Raw genomic sequence first — 18,949 nt, 5'->3', positions numbered from 1 at the left:
CCTAAATCGATTTTGTTAATTCGAATTAGGGTTAGTGTGGCCGCACACCACCGAATTACTGTGGTTAAAGTAATGGGGTAGTGTGGCCGCACACCACCGAATTAATGTGGTTAAAAACCGAATTAATGTGCTTAGTGTGGCCGCGCACAATCGAATTTATACAACCTGTTTCCCAAATTCGAATTATCTAAATTCGGATTAATCCTGTAGTGTAGACATACCCCTAGTCACCACAAGACTTCCTGTCTCCCTCATACTTTAACTCCTCATGTTAAGAGCAGCCACCTGTGAAACAAACTTCTGACCACATGCTGGCTTGTGCAGCACCTGTAAGCTATTCTGTGGTACCTGATAGAAGGAAAGCTACTCTAGGTGAACCAAAAGAAGACGAGCTGGTCACTGTGTCAGGGAAACAGTGACAATTGGTGAAGATGCAGACTAATGAGCTAACAACATGAACATTAGAGCAGTAAGATTAGCAGGTAAATAGCAAAAGAGGGATTTTCCCTCCTGTAGTTGTAAACAGATTCCACTAATTAGAAGCTGTTCACTATGCTAACAATAGATGCCCAAATTACTATAATTCAGAGATTCTTAGGCCAGAAAGGACCATTGTGATCATCTAGTGTGACCTCCTGTATAACACAGACCATAGAACTCCCCAAAATAATTTTGAGAGCATACCTTTTAGAAAAACATCCCACCTTGATTTAAAAATTGTCAGTGATGAATCCACCATAATCCTTGGTAAATTTTTCCAATGGTGAATTACTCTCACCTTTAAAAATGTACACCTTATTTCCAGTCTCAATTTGTCAAGCTTCAGCTTCCAGCGACTGGATTGTGTTATACCTTTCTCTGCTAAACTGACGAGTCCATTATTAAATATTTGTTTCCCACGTAGATACTTATAGCCTGTAATCAAATCATCCCTTAACCTTCTCTTTGTTAAGTTAAATAGATTGAGCTCTGAGTCTATGACTGTACAGTGTGTCTTCTAATCCTTGAATCATTCTCATAGCTTTTCTTTGAGCCCTCTGCAATTTATCAACATCCTTCTTCATAGCACTGAAACAGTGTTGGCCGAATTCTGCCACTTTTACTCATGTTGGTTACTACCTTATTCCACAAAGTACTCCACTGAAATCAAAGGGACAAATTGTGGAGTAAGGTACTACTCATTGTGACTGAATATAGCCTTGTCTGTATGAGTGGTTTAAACTGTTAGATTGAATAATGTTGTTGTAACAGGGACCATAAGTACAAAACAAGACATTGGAGAAAGCAAACCAGGTGGGAAAGCATGATTTTAAAACTAGCAACAGATGGCTTGAGAGCTGGAAAAAGTGTTACTCTATAACCATCCAAATACTGTGTGATGAGGCTGTTGATGTCTATGGGGAGACTTTTGTGAATTCTGAACTGTCCAAGATCTGTTTTTGCTATCAGCCCAAGAACATATGGAATAGAGATGAAACAGGATTGTTTTTTGTTGGTTTACCATAAAAACCATGGAAGCAATGGCAGCAGCAGACTCTTAGTAAATGGAGCATATATTTGGGGGTGGAAAGTGTCAAAAGAAAATGGCACAAAAATGAATCTTCTTGATCAAAGGATTCATGATGCATGACAGTTCTTCTTTTAAGAAAATGTGATAACTACAAAAAGGAAAACAAATTGAAATTGCAGCTGCTGACCATATAATAATCGGGGGGAGGGGGTAAGAATTTTTTTTTTTACTGAAGATGATTACAATGGAACTATTACTGTATCAGCTACACTTCAAAATTAAAATGTTATGTACAGGGGCAATATCAAAATGTAAATGAAGAACAAGTGACAACTGTTCTTTCTGACAAGCACCTTCAACAAAAACAGACCTCCCACAAGATTAAATTTATAATTAAAATTACGGAGAAGGGTGTTGTGTAAATAGCGATGAACCATGTGAGATACGTTTATATTCTGCAACTATGCTTTAAATCTCTGGAATTCTGTGTCTGATGGAGTTCCAAATGAGTCAGTTGCAGCCCAGCTGGATATGAGCTTAAGTATACTGACTGCTTAAACAATGAGGTCCAACAGGGTTCTAAATTAAGCAGAAGGCATTCACCTATCCTGACTGGAATATTTTAATCTCTGAATAAATTCTTCACAAGGCAACTGTGCCAAAATGCTGATTTTTTTCAAGAGGAAAATATTGGATTTCATTCCAGTCCCTAAAAATGAGATTGAAAAAATTAGCGTGTTTACCTTAGAAAGCAGATGAATAAGAGGGGACATGATAAAAAGAATATAAATAATGAATTGTCTAGAGAAGCTAGATTGGGAACTTCTGTTGACTGTTTGATAAAAAGGGGACCTTCATTGAAATTAAAAGGTGGGAAATTCAAAACCAATAAAAGGAAATATTTTCCCACACAATGTGTGATTAAACTGTGAAACTCATTTCCCCAGGAAGTCATTGAAACTTAAAACAGAACAAGAATCAAAAAGGGATTTGATAGTTATACGGATATCAAGAATATCCAGAGTTAAATATTAAACCTTGAGCTTCAGGGCTTAACCCAATTTTTAACGAGTAGAGACCAAGATGAGACCTAATGTGAGTGGTGGGGGGCAGATTATCTCAGATCTGCCTGCACAGGGTTCTTACACCTTCCTCCAAAACATCTGATGCTGGTCACTGTCAGAGACAGAATACTGGACTTGGACTGTAAACTCTCTGGGGCAGGGACTGTCTTTTTTTCTGTGTTTGTACAGCACCTAACACAGTTGGGCCATGGTCCCTGACTGGGGATCCAATGCAGCATGATAATACAAATAAACAAATAAATAATAATCAGTTGACCTTGAGTCTGATCCAGGGTGGCATTTCTTATGTTTCTAAATGTGCAACAAATTTACTGCATGTAATAAAGAACTAATTCTGGCTCCAGGTGGTAGCATTGGGAATTGAAGGCATTAATTTATTGGTATGTATTAGTGTATTCATTTACATTCAAATGATATTTACTAGAGTAAATATTGCTAAAGCCTCATTATATAGGACCGTTAATGTTTAGAATTATACAACCAATAAAATGTTTGTTCACATTATTTTTTAATCCGTGAATGGCACGCTTTGCCGGACGGTCATCCAAAGTTCCATAGCACTATGAGGCATAAAGTAATTGGTTAAATATCATTAGAATTTAGAACAAAAATTGTGTCTTCCTTCAAATAATGCCAAATTAGTGGAGTTGAAACCTTATCTAAAGTCCTAGTTACATATTCATTGCTTAGAGCAGATATCTCCCCACACTTATATATTTATCAATGTTTCTATTTTCTACTGAACCCTCTCAAAAATGTTTTGGAGCCACACATTCTCTCCATCTCTTTGGCTACAAGTTATTTCTATGAATAATTCACCAAACAATCTGCACTAGGACTCTGGAGTATAATAAAAGTTGATTCTGATTCTGTTCTTCCACGGGCTTTGTAAAACTGCCTTTGCCAGTAGAAAATGGTAGAAAGGAATACCTAGAAATACTTATTTTATGAAGACAACAGCGCTAGACTTAACATCTGCTGCTCAGCTCAGAGTATGTAAAATGGGATAACTATAACTGCAGGCAGATATCAAAATTATCCAGCAAAACTTTCATATAATTGATTTCAGAGATGTCAAACGAACATGTTCTATAAGTGAAATGAATGTATGCTATAACTTAAGAGTAAGAAAACGCCCCAAGATGATTATACAACTGGGTACATTTTCATTTAAGAGTCTCTGAGATTTCACAATGCTGTAAAAACCATTAGAAACATGTGTCTTTTCAAAACATGAAGACTCCAAAGGCTTCCTTACTAAAGATAAAAGATGAAAGGAAATACTCTACCAGTTGGATCAAAGTCTGGAAAATAATCTGGACAATTCTGATCAGTGAAACTTCCAGCAGGTGTGTCATCCCAGCACAACCATCCATCCCAAGTTCGGTTGCAGAACAGACCTAGTCATTTAGGAAGAATGTGATAATTAATTAAAAAAAATTGATCACACTTAACCCACTCTGTTCTATTCCCCTCCAGTTAAAAGGCTGTCCACTTGTTGCAAAGTACAGAGTTCTTCATGCAGCAAAATACAATTATTGCTACACTTTGAAGTGCATTCAAATGTAAATTTTAATTTATGGCTGCCATTGCTGAGCTGTTGCGGGTGGTGTCCTTCTTGCTGAAAAGTGATGGTTTTTACACCAATTGAAAAGAACTTCCAATATAGAGCCTGATGCTGAAAAACCAGAAGTCCCAATTCAGCAATCCATTCATATTCAGCAAAGCATTTTAGCACATGCTAAAGTGCTTAACTGATTTGGGGATTTAGTCACATTGGTAGTACATGTACCTTCAGTTTCTCAGCACCTTTGAAAATCAGGCCCTGGTCTTGTAAACTGGAAACTTAAAAATTTAGAGGCATGCCCAGTTAAAGGCACTACTGGACAAATTGTGGCTTTTAAGTCACATCCCATGATTAGGGCTTCTGATCTTAGGTTTTAACCAATAAACATAAATAAAAGCTCCAATGCAAACAGAAAATGAAATTGGTACTTAGCCAATAAACACCGGAAAAAACACCAGAAATGGTAACTAAGAGCTTGTCCACATAGAGCTGTAACGTGGACTGCCAGGGTGTGACTTCTAAAGCATATTAATGTGTAGTGCATGAATTTGTCCGTGTAGACCCTGCAGGTGCACACTAAAGATTCCCTAGTGCACTTTACCATAGTGCTGTTTGAAACAATTGTACTTTAAAGCACACTCGGGAACATTAAAGAAATTATTCATGACAGTATAAACAAAGAGAAAGTCCTGAACCTCCCCCTCCTCCCAATTTTTGGATATCAAAATATAATTCAAAAATTGTTAAAAATACCCCCCCCCCATGAAATTAATAAACTCAGAAAAAACAGATGCCCTACCCAGGATGCAGAGGTTACAGACATAGACCCAGGTCCTGCAATATGATGCATATAGGCAAACCCCTGCACTTGTGTGCAGTGCAGGAGTGGGGCCTTACCAGGGCCAGCTCCAGGCACCAGCTCAGCAAGCAGGTGCTTGGGGCGGCCAACGGAGAGGGGCGGCACGTCCGGCTCTTCAGCAGCAATTCAGCGGCGGGTCCCTCACTCCCTCTCGGAGCGAAGGACCTGCCGCCAAATTGCTGCCGAAGAATGAAGCGGCGGCGGTAGAGCTGCCTCCGAAGTGCCGCAGATTGTGATTGCGGCTTTTTTTTTTTTTTCCTGCTTGGGGCAGCAAAAACCCTGGAGTCGGCTCTGGGCCTTATTCAGATTTCCTCTCGAAGGACCCTGGGGGATACAGATTACAGCTCTGCCACCCTTCCATCTGATACATTACACATTCCTCCCCATGCCAGGCTAGCCCCACTGCTTGATGCAGTCCTGGGAGAGCTGGGCTATAATCCTGTCTTGGGCAAGTAGCACTTGTGGGGGCATAAGGAGGTAGCATTGCCCAAGCTCCCTAATGGGGTTATGCCCAGCCCCTGAAATGGAGCAGAAGGGGATGGAGAAGATTCCTTAGCCCTTTTCCCCACCAGACTTATCTACCCATTCTGGGTTGGGCACAACTGAGTCTTGACTTCCCTCTTCTAATTGTTAAATCAGAATTCGTTTACAGCCTGTTACACTGAGTTCACAGATTGATAGCGTAACAAATGACACTGTAGTTCTGAATGCTGTGGCATAAATCTGCCACTAGCTGCAGGTGTAGAAACATAAATGCAATGAAAAATCTAGGCTTTGGGGGTATTTTTAATTTTAAAATCAGATTACGCAGGAGAAAAAGCATTCACTCCCATGGCCCCGCTGCAACACCTACTGAAGTCAATGAACATGGAATCATTGACTGTGATGATCAGGCATAACATGCATTTTCAAAATCCTTTGATGGTTGATGGGAGAGATTTTGAAAGGCACAAATGGCAGTTAGGCTCCTAACTGATACTGGAAATTAATGGGATTTGGGTGTCTAATTGTGGTTGTGCATTTGAATCTCTCTCCCAATGGAAGCAAATCTTCTTAAGGAACGTGACAGCATTTATAACAGAGGGAAAAAGATGTTAATAGATGACTGAGCTACTGAAGAAACTGTACCCACAGTAGATATTTTAAGTCAGTAGATCTATTGTCGAAAAATGGATGCTTTCAAATTTAATTTTTCAGCTGAAATTTACTATACATTTTTTCTTTTTAAGACCACTTGTTTTCTCATTATGTAAGAATCCATGTATGTTTATTTTTCTCCATTATCAACAGATGTGCTGAACTACTTGTTCAGGTTATTAACAAATCATGATATTACTTCAGTGTGGGATAGAATTACATACCCTCAGTTAGTTATATTTCTTTCTGTAAAGCACTTGACTACCCTTCTCAAAGGGTTTGAGATATATTTGCATGAGCTTGAGGAATTAGTTGGTAAAATCAAAAGCAGAGAAATATTGCAGAAGCAAAGTGCAATTTAAACACATTTCTGAAAGGCACTGCAGTCTGGGCTGTATAGGAGGCTTTGATTTTAATTTTGAAAACATTTGTCATGCCTTGAAATGAAAAACAAAAAAACAAAACAACCACTGATGTTTTTCAATACACCATACAGCCTTTCCTTCAAGGAAAACAACAAGACAATTTTTTTCCACTGGACATATCAGAAATACACATCTACGTGATAAAATAGAAAAGTGACAATTTGAAGAGAATAATGAATAATAACTGGCCCAGGAATAATACAATTTTGAAAATGAAGGGGGGGGGGAAAATGATTCTCTCGAAATCACGTAGATTGAAATTCTGTGCTGCAACTTGAAGGCAGAGTATGGTGGCTTTAAGCCACTTGTGTGCCCACCCAGTCCTGGACTCCTTCAAGGGCTGGAGAGGCTCCGGAAGTATACAGCCTTGGGTTCTAAGTTATGGCAGTCTCTCTGGGTTGCCCTATGGGCTGCAGTGCTGCATGGAATAGCCGCAGCTTTGCATGCTGAAGCCCTGCTCCTGATACATCCACTAAACCAGGGGATCCTCTCCTCAGAAGACAGCCTTATAGCTGACTTCTGCAATTCCTGCACCAGGGCAATCTGCTGACAAGGTATTTAGAGCCCCTTTATGCTGCTCCAGGCCTTCTTTTGAGGTTTAACGGGTTGGGGTGAGGGGTAAAGGTCTTTTTTTGTATCAATTTTTCTTCATAGAACCAAACTGAAAAAAAAAATCATTTCATTCATGTTGAAATCATCTCAGTTATTCTCACCATAAGAAATAAACCCCCCATATCTTGTATCAAACCCAGCCGTATCAAATGACAACTTCAATCTAGCTGTCAGTCAGCGGCACGTAGGAGTTGCCACACTGCACTAGACCAGCATCCATCTCCTGTCTGCAGTAGAGCTGCAGCGGAGGAAATTGCAAGAAATCCTGCAGTGGAAATTAGTCCCTGATCCTGTAAATCCTTAAGCATTTGTGTAACTTTACTCACACAACAAGTCCCACTGAAGCCAATAGAACTTTTTACATGAGTGAATCTACAGAGGTTTGTGGAACTGGGGCCTAATAGAATAAGCTGCTCATAAAGGATTTTTTCCCCTAAAGCCCAGCAATTAGAGGTTTGCTTTTGCCCTGACACACAAGGGCTTATCTCCCTTAATGAGTGGTTTATCCTATCTTATAGCTATGGATGTTCTCATTATGGACCTGAATACTATGCCCACTGAAGTCAATAGGAGCCTTTCCACTGACTTCAATACACTTTAGATCAGACCTTGAACATCTAAATGTCAAATCATTTTTTGAATCTCACAGAGCTCAGTAATATCCTGTGAGCACAATAACATTTTGTGGTGATAAGTCCCATAGTCTACATATCCATTGTGTATAAAAATACCTTCTTTAATCCAATATAGATGTCATACATTTGTCAGCTTTCAGTTTCATCAAATTTCTCTTTGTTCTTGTATTATGAGAAAAACATATCTGATTTACCTTCTCTATACCAGTCATTATTTTGTATATTTTTATCATGTCCTCTTTTAGTTGTCTCCTCTCTACACTAAACAGTCCCGATATGTTTAATTTTTTCTCACATAAAATCTCACAATGCCTGTAATCATTTTGTCACCCTTCTCTGGCTTACTTTTATTTCCACGGTATCCTTTTTGAGATGAGACTGACCAGAACTGAACACAGTATTCCTAGTGTGGGTGCTTCTGGAACTATATCATGACAGCATGATATGTCCAATATTATTTTCCATTCCATTGCTTATACATCCCAATATTTTGTTTGCTCTTTTGACTACTACTCCACAGGACAGCCCTAGATGTTTTCTGGCCCAGGATGGAAAATGTGCCCATCCTACCTCCAAAAGCACACACACACACACACACACAAAATCAAACCAAATAAAAAAAAAAACCCACACAATTCCCCGCATTGACCATGATTTGGTGCCCTGAGGATGGCTGCCTACATTATCCACCCCTAAGGCTGGCCCAGCCACTCTGGCTTCAGCAAAGGTTTCATTGAGCTGTTCACAATAATGCCTATGACTGGATGGTTACATTTAACTTAGAATACAGAATATTTAGAACATGTGTGTTAATTTAGAACCCAGAAAGGTGTCGGTCAATAAACAAATTATGAAAAAATGAAATCGCTGGTTGAAGAAAATAGAAGGACATCTATATTGAAGAGATTGCTATTCATATTCTCTCTCTTTAAAGTATCTGTGTGAGTTTGATACTTGTAAAAGTTGCAGGACTGACAGCCCTAGGCCTGGTCTACACTACGACTTTAATTCGGATTTAGCTGCGTTAATCCGAATTAACCCTTCACCCGTCCACACTACAGAGCCAGTTAATTCGAATTAAAGGGCACTTAAAATCGATTTCTGTACTCCACCTCGACGAGCGGAGTAGAGCCTAAATCGATTTTGTTAATTCGAATTAGGGTTAGTGTGGCCGCACACCACCGAATTACTGTGTTTAAATTAATGGGGTAGTGTGGCCGCACACCACCGAATTAATGTGGTTAAAAACCGAATTAAGGTGCTTAGTGTGGCCGCGCACAATCGAATTTATACAACCTGTTTCCCAAATTCGAATTATCTAAATTCGGATTAATCCTGTAGTGTAGACATACCCCTAAAGACTGATGTTCCCAAAGCATGAACAGCAATAATTCAAGCTTCACCACATTGCCAATTCAGTGTGCCTCAACGGTGTCAGGGAGGAATGATCTCTAAGGGTGAGAGGATTGTTCATTCTCCATGATCATCTGTAGGGCTATTCTCCCTAAAACTGATACAATGGGTGATAAATTGGTATGATTTTGCAAATGCAGACAGTAAGACTATGCATAATAATATTAGTACACAGAAGGAAATGTTATACAGAAAACACATCAATGTGCAATTTTTTTTTTTTTACCTTTTTTTCTATATGGTGGATCTCTGTTCATTCTCTCATAGCATTTGAACTGTGAATCTATTATCTTCTGTCGTTCTGGTGAATGTTCAGTTACTACAGGCTCTAATGTAGGATCAGTATAATTGACAGTAGAAGTAAGACTTGGAGCCATTCTCTGCAGAAAGGAAAATCTGTTAATGTAAATGAGTAAAACCAGGAGGAGAAAATCAAAAACATGAGGTTCAGAAATCTCTATTATCCTTACTTCAAAGGCCTTTTATCTGCACATATGCTTAGTATTTTTTATGGAACTTTTATCTTTGGCAAAGCAAATTGTAAATATAGTAGTTTTTCTCCACTATAAACTCAGCATTTTAACCACATTCTTTCCCTTAGACTAGGCAACATAAAGAATCATTAGAGACCTTGTAAAGGCTGAGAAACGTTTCATTTGTTTTATTGGCCTACAGGTACTTTTTAAAATCTGCCCTGCCACAAGTTGCTGCTCCCAGCTATCTTCTCTAGACAACGTAGGTTTTTCCACTGTACCTAACGTTTATCTTATTGCCACATCTTATAAATCAACTGAATGTTTCATATTCTGAGTGATCAAGCTGATGTCAACCTGGAAATCCACTGAAGTGTTGATGCAAATAGAGGCATAGGCCAAAGATTTCAAGCCTAAGAGCCTAAGTTTAGGTCTTTCAATCCTTAGTTGGACATATAAGTAAAACGTACCTGATTTTCAAAAGTGCTGAGTGCCTGTAGCCCCCTTTGATTACAGTGGGCTATATTGTGGCATTTATTCCACAGCCCTGTGTAAGGACAGGGCAGACTCACACTACTCTACTAGAATCATGGAAAGACTGTCTCAGCCAGACAAAATCTCTTCTGTGATGGGTCAGTGCACATGGGAGTGCACACCTTGTTCCATCCATTAAGATCTGATTGATCCCTCTATTGCACCAGACCAGCTCTGTGAGCCAGTCTAAAGTGAGATAGCATGGGGCTTTTGTTCCTCTCCACCCTACTCCACCCGTTTTGTAATGTGCTCCCAATGGGAGGTGAATGGAACGAGCAGTTCCTATGCTTCCTTTGTTTGACTCCCTACCTCTCCACAGTAACCATCACACTCTGGCCCATAGGGATTTGTAGGTGCTCGGCCCCTTTGAACATCAGGCCACATTTATTTAGGTGTATACATTTTATTTTGGAATGTAACTTCAGGCACCCAGGTTTGAAAATGTAGGGCCCAACCTTTATTATTCCAAGCCTAGTTTTCCTTAGAGACTAGGCATGCACGCCTTTTGGCTTTAATACAAGATTCCATTTGGCTGCATTGTTTCTCAAAACCAAAATGTGTGTTTGGCTTTCCCACAAAGGATCCCAGGAGTATGTTTCAGATGATATCTACTCCATTTATAGGTCACTCACTGCAAGCCTGAGGGGTTTATAGCAGCATTTGATGATTTAAACAGGCATTTATAGTTGTACAAATAGAAAACATGACAATTTTCAACCCTATTTTAATACCACCCTATTCCTCCAAAATAATACTTGTTCCTTATTGCTCAAGTAATACCACAAACTATTGCATTCAAATGTTGTTTCATTTAACACTACTAGATCACTTTTATATAGTCTATAACATAGACAGTGTGTTTGAAATACAGAAAGCAAAGACTGAATTTTATTACAATTCTTCTGTTTCAAGTTATTTCATTTTAGCCCTTTAATGCCCCCATATCTAACCGAATTTACAATCACATTTGCTACCAACATTTTAATTTTCACTAGCAAACAACCACCATTTGGAGTGGAAGGGGGATGAAGAATGCATTTTACTTCATTATACTGAGATAATTGTTTGACATAAAACAGATGGAAATAGGAAGAAGGGAGATATATTCTTGATAGGTTCTACTCTATTCTTTTAAATTTAGGTACTTATACTACACCCTTCACTCAGTGAGTGAGGTATGTCTGGATGGTTCTGTTTGGATACTTGGATAAAAATGAATTAAAGTGTATAGAAAGCCTAGAACCAAGAACAAATATGTAAATGTACCCCAGATCGGTGAAAAGGGAGTGGGACTCACAAAAGACCTTCCAAAGCTACATCAGCAACAACCAAATATCAAGGAGGAATTAACAAAACATTCAAAACCCTGAGGGTACGTCTATACTTACTTCCTGGTCCGGATGTAAGCGATCGATCTTCTGGGATCGATTTATCGCGTCTTGTCTAGACGCGATAAATCGATCCCGGAAGTGCTTGCCGTCGACGCCGGTACTCCAGCTCAGCGAGAGGAGTATGCGGCATCGACGGGGGAGCCTGCCTGCAGCGTCTGGACCCGCGGTAAGTTCGGACTAAGGTACTTCGAATTCGCGTACCTTAGTCCGAAGTGGGGGGTTAGTGTGGACCAGGCCTCAGTGACGAGGAAGGCTACAGAGGGATGGGATGAAAAAGTGGAGGGACAGGGCCTCCATATAGATGGCCTCTGTTTCTGGTGGCTTCCCTGGCATGCATGTATAAGCGGGGGAATGGTCCCGCTATTGTGGGGAACTTTCCTAGCTTCTGCACTACCCCGGTGAAGTGGGCTAGTGAAAGGATCTGAGTCCTCGCTCCCACTCCCTTTACCCAGAGGCCTCCCTGCCCTTGAGGACTCCCCTTCCACTCTCCTGTCTGGCAGAGTCCTCGTAACCCCGACAAGGCTGGGCCCAGGATTCCTGGGGGGCTCGACCCCCAACCTTGCTGTGGTCACCCAGGACAGGGGCTAGGGTGTCCCCACTCCGGGGTACTCTCTCTGCACTGGGCACCTCCCTGACCCACTGATCATTTCATACAATTTAAAGCAAATACAAGTTGTTTAATTAACAATTACTTTTAAAAAAGAATAAGGAAAAATGGGAAAGGTTAAAGGAAAACACATCACCCTGCTCTGTGGCAGGGAACATCACAAACAGTGTCTCTGGAACGTCAGGGCAGTTCACAGTCTGTTCCTTGTAGGTCCCAGGCCTCCTTCTCAGGCCCTGGCTGTGCTGCAGAGACGCTGCGGGTTGGACACTTGCGCTGGCGGTGGCCACACGCTCTCAGGCTCTACGTGGCAGGACCCTTCTTCCCAGCGTTGCCCCCGCCCTGACAGGGTTACGATCCCCCCAAGTCTGGCCTGCAAGGCCTCTTGGCTGAGGTATCTCCCTGCGCTGGGCCCACTGCCCAGGGTCCCCCTCACTTTCCCCAGCTGCTCACCGCACCCAGCTCCGGACTGCTCCAGCCCCGGCTCCAGCTCCCCTCTGCCTCAGCACGGCTGCTGCTGCTGCTGCTCTGCCTCCAGCTCCCTGGGCTGCTTCTCTGGCTCTGGTTGCTGCAGCTCTGCCCCCAGGACAGGTCGGCTCTGCAGGCTGCTTCTGTGACTCTGCTCCCAGCTCTGACCTGCTTCCTGGCTGCTCTGGCTCTGGCTCTGGTGGCTGCAGCTCTGCTCCCAGGGCAGCTCTGCTCTCTCTGGGCTGTGCTCTGGCTTTGGGGCTGCAGCTCTGCTCCCAGCAACTTAGCTCGGGCCCCTGCTCTCTCCTTAGCTCGGCCCCACTCTGTCTGACTCAGGCCATTCCAGCTCACACGGAGGACGGGAACCCCCGGGCCTCCTGATTCTCTGATTAGCCTGCCCGCCCTGTCAATCAGGCTGATCTGGAGCATTGGCCTCTCCCCATTGTTCCTGGGGACTGTCAGTCTCAGGCTCCTGATTTGCCATCGACCCTTCCCCTTTTAGTGCTGGGAGCTAGCCAGCCAAAACACCCCCACTGAATGTTAGTAAGGGGGCAACAGTCCCCTTACACATGGGGATTTTGAAAGATCTGCAGGTTTTGGAGGTAGAGCCATATGATTGTTCTGACCCCCTTTTTGACCAAACACAATTAAAACCAATTCAAAGATTAGCCAGAAGAGATTGAAAAGTTTGTGATCCTGAATTATACATGTTTGTTCCACTAGATTTTTCCTTACAACTTAGAGAACAATTCAAATATGAGATAAAAGGGAAAAATATACATCTATATGTTAGAACAGTAAGCACATGTTAAGTAATTAAAAAAAATCTTGCCATCTTTTTTAACCTTTTCAAGATGATCTCTCTCTTTCTCTCTCTCTCTATATAAAAGAGGACTGTGCATTCACAGAGGCTACATAGGACAGAAACATAGTGTACCTTGAAATTAAAAGGAAGAAATGCCAGCAGAAAGGAAATGTACTAACGGTATCTTGTAGTAGGTGAGGACATGATGATTTACTATTGTAAAGCCATTTTTAAAGGGAATGCTAGTCTTTTTGTGAGTAGGATATTTCTGAGAGAGAAGACATCTTATTCTTGAAGAGCAATTTTACAAATTGCCACACACAAAGGGACTAGGCCTGTTCCCAAAGAAGTTAATGGCAAAACTTTCATTGGGTATATAGTTAGAGGAGAACACCTTACTCGGTGGTTGTTGGTCTTGTGTGTGTGTGTTTGGTGGCAGGATGTGTATGCAAATGGAGTAAGAATTCACACCCTGCTTTGTTAATTTTGTATTTAGCACAGTGCATTGTATCTGTATCTAAGTCATCTATACAGTATTGTTTAAATTAAGCTATAATGTAACAAATGAGACTGTATTCTCTAGTCATTAGAAAATGTAAAAGGTGAAATCGTGGCCCCATTAAAGTCAATGGCAAAATTCTCACTGACTTCAGTGGGCCCTTGATTTCATCCAGGTAAATTAAAAACACAGAGGTGACTTTCTCATGATAGTCTTATAAATAAAAACTGCTTTATGGCATATAGTAAATCTTACCTGTATTTGGATAAAAAACAGAACATTAACGTTTTGATACAATAGGCCCAGATTCGCAAAGGTATTTATGCTCCTAACTTCTATTGATTTCAATGGAAGTTGGAAGCATAATTACCTTTGAGGATCTGGCCAATAGTCCCTGACATAAGCTCAGTTTTGTTCTTTTAGTGCACAATAAGCATTTGCACACATCAGGTAGTTTATTCACAATTTATTTGTGCATGCATACTTTTGAAAATCTGACCAATGCTTTGTAAGTAAGAACAGTATTTTTTTTCTCTTTCTCTCACTGTCTCTTAAAATCAGGTAAAAAAAAATCTGAGGATGAATGTGAAATATACATTTTTGGAGCTTTAGTCTTTTCTATTGTATATAGGAGTGTAGCAAGGGCATGGCCTCCCTCTGGGCCTGACAGGGAGGAACTAAGGCCCACCCCCTGGTGGGTAGAGCCAGGCCAGCCACACCTGCCCCTCCAGAAACAGAGAAGCGGGACAGGAAGTACAAAAGGCGGGCCCTGCAGCTCAGTTGGCCAGAGCCGGTGAAGGAAACAGATGCCTCCCACCACTGCTGGGGCTTGTGCCCAATGGGGACCTCTACATCACAGAGGACTTGAAGGAACTGCCAGAGCTGCCAGCTGAGAGGGGCACCGAGGAGCTGTTGGGACTGCCACTAGCTGTGTAGCCTGAGGAGCCGGAGGACACGCACGTAGTGAAGGTGCCCAGTGAGGGGGTCATAGGAAGTAGTCCAGGAACACCAGACAATAGTCTGGTTGTAGTGCCAGAATGCTGGTTGGCATGTTGTAGTGGGATCCCCGTCAACCCAGTGGCGGAGCGCTCCACCACTGTTAGGGCCCTGGGATGGGACCCTGTGGAGTAGGATGTGCCTGGGTCCCTCTACCCCTGCTGGCAAACCCCACCCCAGGATGGCCACCTTCCCTCCTTAGGCCAGGAGGTCTGTGTTTGTCTGCCGTCTGCCTGAATTAGGACATCAGACAAGAGACGGTTTGGTGCTCTGCCCTGCCTGAGATCCCGAGCCCCTAGATTGTTTGGTGCTCCACTCTGCCTGAGGGCCTGAGCCCCCAAGACTGTGCACTGCTCTTCCCTGCCCGAGGGCCAGCCTGCTGGACTATTTGCTGCTCTGCTCTACCTGAGGGTCAGGGGCCTAGACTCTTTGCTGCCTGGCTCTGCCTAGAGGGCTAGGGCCTCAGAGGCTGCTAATTCCCCGTTAAGCCAGCTTTTCCAGAGACACAGAAGCAAGGAGGCGTGGCCTCCCTCCAGGCCTGACAGGGAGGGACAGACATAGGCCTCTACATGGAGCTTATACTGCACCCATCGCTCTGGTATTAAATGGCTCGATCCAAAGACCACTGAAGTCAGTGGCGGTCTTTCCACTGACTTCAGTGGGTTTAGGAACAGACCCTACATGCTGGGGCTTAATCAATCAAAATATTAATATATTTAATAATTTTTTTACATCTAGAATGAGGTGACATATTATCGTTGCATCCTCAATTCTTGCGTTATGAGGTTACTTAATTAAGTATGATAGACTGCAAAAAAAGGGGTTATGTATCTTTTCTCCTTATTTGCATACAAAGAAGCTTTAAAGTCCCTTGGGACAAGTAGGGGAAATGACTTTATTCATAACATCCTACAGTCCACTCTTCCACAGCTGTAGGCTCAGATACACATATAGGCTCCACATACAGGTCACATAGGCTCCTATCCATCTCCGATTAACTTCAGTGGGCATTGGATCAGGCTATTAGTTCCTTGGAGAAATTATCAAGAAATTTGGTTAGAAATCTAAATTTGGAAATTTACATTTGGAATGTTGTAATTGGGTGTTTTTGGAATTAACCTTAAGAAGCTTTTTTCTAACATCTGTTATGCCATAAAAAGTATTTAACAAGACTAAGTAATCTTTTATCAATTAATATCTGCTATAGTGTGTGGATTTGTATTTTCCACAAGTTCATTACTATGTATTGAAAAAATTTCCCAGCCATCAATTATTTCAGATGGAAGTACAAATAATGTCGATATGTACAGTAAAGTAGAATACCTTGTGCATTACAAATTATTCTTTATTAAAGAGAAATAAATAATTCACAACTTCATAATCAGGACATTTGGCATATGGCATAAGTGATCAGTATTATTTCTTCTGAAGAAAACTGCTTAAGTGATGTCCCATGCAGCAGTTTAGCAGCCGTACATATGATGTCACTCCTAAAAGTCCAAGTAAATGACGTCATACATACGACCACCAAGCCACCACTCATATGACAGTTATAAGAAGATGAATTATCACTATGAGTAGAGTGCTGGGAATACTGATGATCTCTTTATACCTAGAATTGGTAATACAGTCCAGATGAAAGCAATTTGCATGTATTATTTGTCCCACTCTATTATAAATTCTTAAACACAGGTAAATCCGTCTGTCTTATCGATGCAAGATTTTCCTCATTTGTACAACACAGACTCCAGATAAAGGAAACATAAAATATAGTTGTTTCAGAAACTGCTTCATGTGATGAACAAGTTTCCAAAAAGGCCCTACTCCATCATTAGTAATGATAAAAACATAAAAAGTACTGTATAAATTATTGACTCTAAGTGACATTTAGGACCACTTTCTTTCCTTCCATCTGCCTTTTTTCTAAACTAAGTATAGTAAATTGGCAACCTCTAATGTTGAGCCCAAAAAATATCTTATGAATTCTGGCCAAGCCAATAATTTATTATTATTGGTTCTGGTGACTGAAAAATACTCTCCAAATTCTTTTTTAAATGGCTATATCCAGTCACCACTATATGGATCACTAAATTCCTGTCCATCGGTACATCCAATCTTTCAGTGGGAACTGAGCACAACTCAACATGGGTTACACAGACCCTCCAGAACCTTGAATCTGGTCCCATGTCTCTTCATGACTATTAATGGTAGGATAGTGATAGAATCCATTTAGCATGCTTTAGGAGGGCAATTAATGCACGGTACTCTCAATGTTATAGAACATTATAATAATTTTTCCCCATCTTTTAATATTTGTTTAACATGAGTAAAAGAACTTTGAAATATTTAATGTTAGTTCCTCACATTCATACATTGAACATTAAAATTCTTCTAATATTTAGCTAGCATTAAAGCAGGATAGAAGCTAGTTTTTATACTGCGATCCCATGATGCTTACATCACTAATGTTGGCAGGTCTTTAAATAAGCAAGAGACCACCAGTAGCATAATGGAAAGACACTGTAATTTTAGTGAAAAACAACATTTCTCTTCATTAATATTTATTATACTACTTTTGCAAGGCAGTCCTGCAAGCCTGGCTCACATGGGGAATCCTTACTTATATGAGTAGTCCAATGGAAGCCATGGGCTTGAAGGAAGACTATATTTGGCCTTTTGTCATAGGGAGCTGCTTTAGACCAATCAACTTCACAATGACATTCATTATTTTAATTTTTAAATTTGAAAAGTAGAGATTGAGCCAAAACCCTGGAGCATCCTTTAATTTGAGAATCTACCTTTTTGGGTGCAGGCAGGCTTTTGTTTAATAGAAAACTGTACCCATTTTGTTTGTACCACAGTTTGAAAATAAGCAAATGCAGAACCACTCTCACCAACTCTAAACTATAAAATATTTATTTGCCTTCAAGGGGGATACCTGTACGAGTAAGACTTGTACGTTTGAGCCCCAGTTGCTTACAGCTGGATGGCAATATGTAGCTGCAAGGTGGAATATTCACTTTAAAGCAATTTTTTCAAAGGCAACAGCACAGATAATCAGATACTGCTCCTTCCGAATAGGTCTTAGGGGAAAAAAGTAAATAGCGAAAAGATTTAAAATGATGATTCACCCTTTATTGCATTTATTATGAGAAGCTTCCACATGTAATGTATGAGGCAGCCCAGGAAGATCTATTTTCTTCTGAATAGGTTGGCCCTATTCTGTCCTATACTTTCCTCAGGAATCTGCAAAACTATACATTGTGTACAATATGTGCTCAACAGATTCCTCTTTATTTTAAATTAATGATTAAAATCAAGAGTGGATTATTTTACCTTTTTTCAATAAAGTTAATGAATAGTAAAAATTGCTTTGGACTTTAAGAACTATACAGCACCAGCAAAAATAGAAAAGCCCTCTCAGCAGAAAATAATTTAGAAAGTTATCTATATTTTACATGTGAGGTGGCATAGGGCCACCCAAGAAAGCTCTGATTGGCTAGAGGTGGTGGAGGGCACTGCCTTCCAGAGATCCTGCAGGGTCTGCCTCCTCTGTTGTGGGGGTGGGATGGCTGCAGGAGATTGGATAACAGACTATGGAATTTCACTGGTGGTGACGAGTGTCATTCTCAAACAAAAACAAGCAGCTGGTTGTCCATGTCTTGAATTTCATTATGGTGGAAGTTGTGTCACTCCAAAACCAAGAGAGGAGATTGGCAGGTGGTCACATGGGTGACTCTAGGCCAATCAGCTAGCCCCAGGGGTAGGGGTTGGAAAAGATGCTGCCACTGTATTGGCAGTTTGATTTTTGGACTAAAATAGAGAGCAGCTGGATGTACCTTGGAGCCACAGCAGAGGGGTGTGATCCAGAGAACAGGTGGACTCAGTTGGAAACTCTGGACCAACTCATCAACAATGGGGATGGATGGTCCAGGA

At 41.1% G+C, this 18,949-nt stretch overlaps 1 protein-coding gene across 1 annotated transcript in view; it reads right to left on the bottom strand.

Annotated features, from left to right (window-relative positions):
* CALCR (calcitonin receptor) overlaps nt 1–18,949 on the bottom strand; it is a 241,238-nt gene that overhangs the window by 92,476 nt on the left and 129,813 nt on the right. The window contains exons 3-4 of the mRNA XM_024212905.3: nt 9,470–9,623; nt 3,885–3,995 (exon numbers count right to left, since the gene is read on the bottom strand). Coding sequence (XP_024068673.1) covers nt 3,885–3,995; nt 9,470–9,623 — 265 coding nt within the window. The remainder of the gene's footprint in view (nt 1–3,884; nt 3,996–9,469; nt 9,624–18,949) is intronic.

This window comes from Terrapene carolina, unplaced genomic scaffold (assembly GCF_002925995.2).
Source record: "Terrapene carolina triunguis isolate 2854851 unplaced genomic scaffold, T_m_triunguis-2.0 Scaffold84, whole genome shotgun sequence".
Classification (NCBI taxonomy): domain Eukaryota; kingdom Metazoa; phylum Chordata; order Testudines; family Emydidae; genus Terrapene; species Terrapene triunguis.
This window is presented reverse-complemented; position numbering and strand designations above follow the sequence as displayed.